Source organism: Lipotes vexillifer, unplaced genomic scaffold (assembly GCF_000442215.2).
Source record: "Lipotes vexillifer unplaced genomic scaffold, Lipotes_vexillifer_v1.1 scaffold39, whole genome shotgun sequence".
Classification (NCBI taxonomy): domain Eukaryota; kingdom Metazoa; phylum Chordata; class Mammalia; order Artiodactyla; family Lipotidae; genus Lipotes; species Lipotes vexillifer.
Window position 1 is genome coordinate 3833224 of NW_006787038.1, and position 2917 is coordinate 3836140.

The 2917-nt window shown below is 54.3% G+C and overlaps 1 protein-coding gene across 1 annotated transcript in view; it reads right to left on the bottom strand.

Moving 5' to 3' along the window:
* Positions 1-366: 366 nt before the first annotated feature.
* The window catches only part of ZDHHC22 (zDHHC palmitoyltransferase 22), an 8966-nt gene continuing 6415 nt past the window's right edge, over positions 367-2917 (bottom strand). The window contains exon 3 of the mRNA XM_007459765.1: positions 367-1002. Coding sequence (XP_007459827.1) covers positions 737-1002 — 266 coding nt within the window. The 3' untranslated portion in view covers positions 367-736. The remainder of the gene's footprint in view (positions 1003-2917) is intronic.

Consider the following 2917-nt stretch of genomic DNA (forward strand, 5'->3'; position numbering starts at 1 on the left):
AGACCAATGGGAAAGGCTGGAAGAGTGCCAGGGAAAGGAAGCATCCAGCCAGGTCCTGGATTGCACTGGATTGCCAGCTGGGGGGGGGGGGGGGGGGGCAAGCAGCTAGAAATCCCAGGCCATTGGCTGCTGTCTCCCAGAGAAAGGCCTTGCAACTTGAGGGCTGGGCAGCAAGCTGCTGAGTTCTTTTATCCTTCCATTGTTCAAAATTCCACAGAGGGGATGAGGACACACACCCCTCCTTTCCCAACCTCACCAGCAGTTGGCAGAGCTGACTTGGCTCCTCTCACACAGGGTAATTTTAAACCTTTTGCCAGACTCCAGGTCCTGGGGAGCTTCATACCAGCAGCAAGAATCCCCTCCCTACTCCTAACATGGGGCTGAGAGGAAAAGCTCTAGCAGATAGCAGTGATGACATGAGACTTGGTGGAGCATGGGTGAACCAGGCAGAGGGGAGAAGCAGGCACCCCAAGGGGGAAGAAACAAAAGAGAAGCTCTGAACGGTTAGCAGCCACCAGGCTGGCTCATGGGGGACCTAGCAATGCCTTGGTGGCCATTTTCCCTCCTTGTCATGATCCACCAGCCAACGCTATTCTCTGTATGTTACAGACCAGGGGTGGATGCTAGGACCTTACCAGCCCAAAGTTGCAGTGGGCCATGGGTGGAGACAGGGTGCTGTGGTCTTATGTTCACAAGGGGTCAACACACACACACAGAGAAATGATGGGAGTGCCTGCTACTTGTCCCGCTGCTTGGAGCTCTCACTTCCAACATTGAACATGGGGACCAGCAGGCCCAGGAGCCACCTCTTTCCGAAGACCTCCTGTAAGTTCTTGCGCCAAGGCCGGGCCCTCACTGCCACCCCCTTCCGCACCTGGTGGCGGGTCTGCCCCCGGAGGATTAACAGCAGCTGATGGCAGCAGAAGCCAGCGCAGGCCAGGCCGACGGCAAACCAGAGGTAGAGCATGAGGATGACGAACATTTCAGGACCAAGGACAGCTCCTGCAGGGGGCGGGAGAACAACAGAATCACTTTACACCCAGGCCACGCACCGAACTGCCATCCTAGCAGGCGCTTTCCGCTAGGGAGGGAGATGAATGAGATTGAAGGTACATCTCAGCTCTGCAGCGAGGGAGAGAAACAAGTTGTCCTAACTTTTTCTTAGTGCTGATGGCTCCTGAGGCGAGAGAGGAGAGCACTTCTATGGGCAGTGCCTAGATGCTAGCATTTCCTCAGGGTCAGTGATACCATCTCTCTCTCCCTCTCTCTCTCTCTCTCTCTCTCTCTCTCTCTCTCTCTCTCTCTCGCTCGCTCTCTCTCTGCCTTCTCTTTCGGGGCTAGAAACAGGAAGAAGGGTTGTTTTTCAGGAGGAGAGAGGAGTGAGCTGAGGACCCTGGAGAGGGAGCTGGTGCCTGGGCAGCTGTCTAGACTTCAGTGCCTTCTCCTCGGAGCTGTGAGCACTGGCTGGGAGGACTCGGGAAAGTGACAGCATGATGGAGAATAGGGCCTAGTCATCAAGGAGAATAAATCACGAGTTTCAAGGCAGTGCAGAGGATAATTCAGTCATCAATGTTAAAAAGAGGACAGTATGGCTACTGGAACTTTCAGCCAGAGCCGTCCTGTCAGAGCTTGCTAAGGCTGGAAGAGGCCCCCAAGGTCATCAGTCTAGGTCCCTACCTTGACCTGGACCTTCCCTAAACCCCTCTAAACCAGCACACTCTCCATGACTGGTTTCAACATCACTGAGTAAGAGACTCTCCACTCTTCCTCCGAGTTGGGGTGGTCGGTCCGTGCTAAGTTTGAATCTCCCAGCTCTGCGGTCTTGCACAAGTTTCTTAACTTCTCTGAGCTGCGGTTTGCTCATAATGTAAAATGGGTATAACAACGATTCCATAGGGTTGCATGATTCAGAGAAATTGTGTGCGCAGTGGCCAGCATTCTGGTTCACACTCAGCGCAGCACTCCCTGCTGGGCATCCTTCACAGATAAGGAGACTACCTCCAAAAGGGGCTCAAGTTTAGCTCTTAAGACCATCACGCTTTCTCCTTCTCCTTTCCAGGGCTTGGAGATCTGGCTGGGCTACAACTTTAGCAGCCTTGACCTGCCCAGTAGCCAGGGCAGTGGGCCCAGGAGAGAACTCAAAAGCCCTCCTCAGCCCCTCTCTCCAGCAGGGCAAGCTCACCATCACTTCCTCCAGTGAGATGCGGGTACCTGCCAGAGACCCTACCTTACAACGTATTCAACCTCTGCAAATCTCAACCCTATTCCTCCCTTCTCCAGCTTCCCGTGGCGCCCACGGACCTCTTCTCATCTCCCCACATTTCCATTCCCAGACCCCTGAGGGCTGAGCTTTTAAAACTTTTCCAGGGACTTCCCTGGTGGCGCAGTGGTTAAGACTTCACGCTCCCTATGCAGGGGGCCCAGGTTCGATCCCTGGTCAGGGAACGAGATCCCACATGCATACCACAACTAAGAGGTCGCATGCCACAATTAAGCAGCCTGTGAGCCTCAACTAAGGAGCCCGCCTGTCGCAACTAAGACCCAGTGCAACCAAATAAATAAATTAAAAAAAAAAACTTTTCCAATCTGAGCAATGGTGGACTCAGTGGCCAGGAGGATGTGGATATGACCCAGGTTTGCTCATTAGCATCCCCCTCTTGCCCTCAGCCCTAGGAGCTTTGATAGCAGGTTTCTCTTTGCAAACTTGGGGACAAATAAAGTCTTGCTGCCCAGGAGACGGAAAGCTCAGTCCAGCTGGTTTGCACGGGGGGCAGGGGGCAGCCACGGGACAGGGCTCACCTTGGGCTGTGCCATGCCTCTGACCCACTTCTCCCTTGTCAGCACAGGTTAGCTCAGGCAGCCATGTGCAGGACGAAGGATCCTGGGACCATGGTGCCCTCTGGGGTGCAGGAATGCT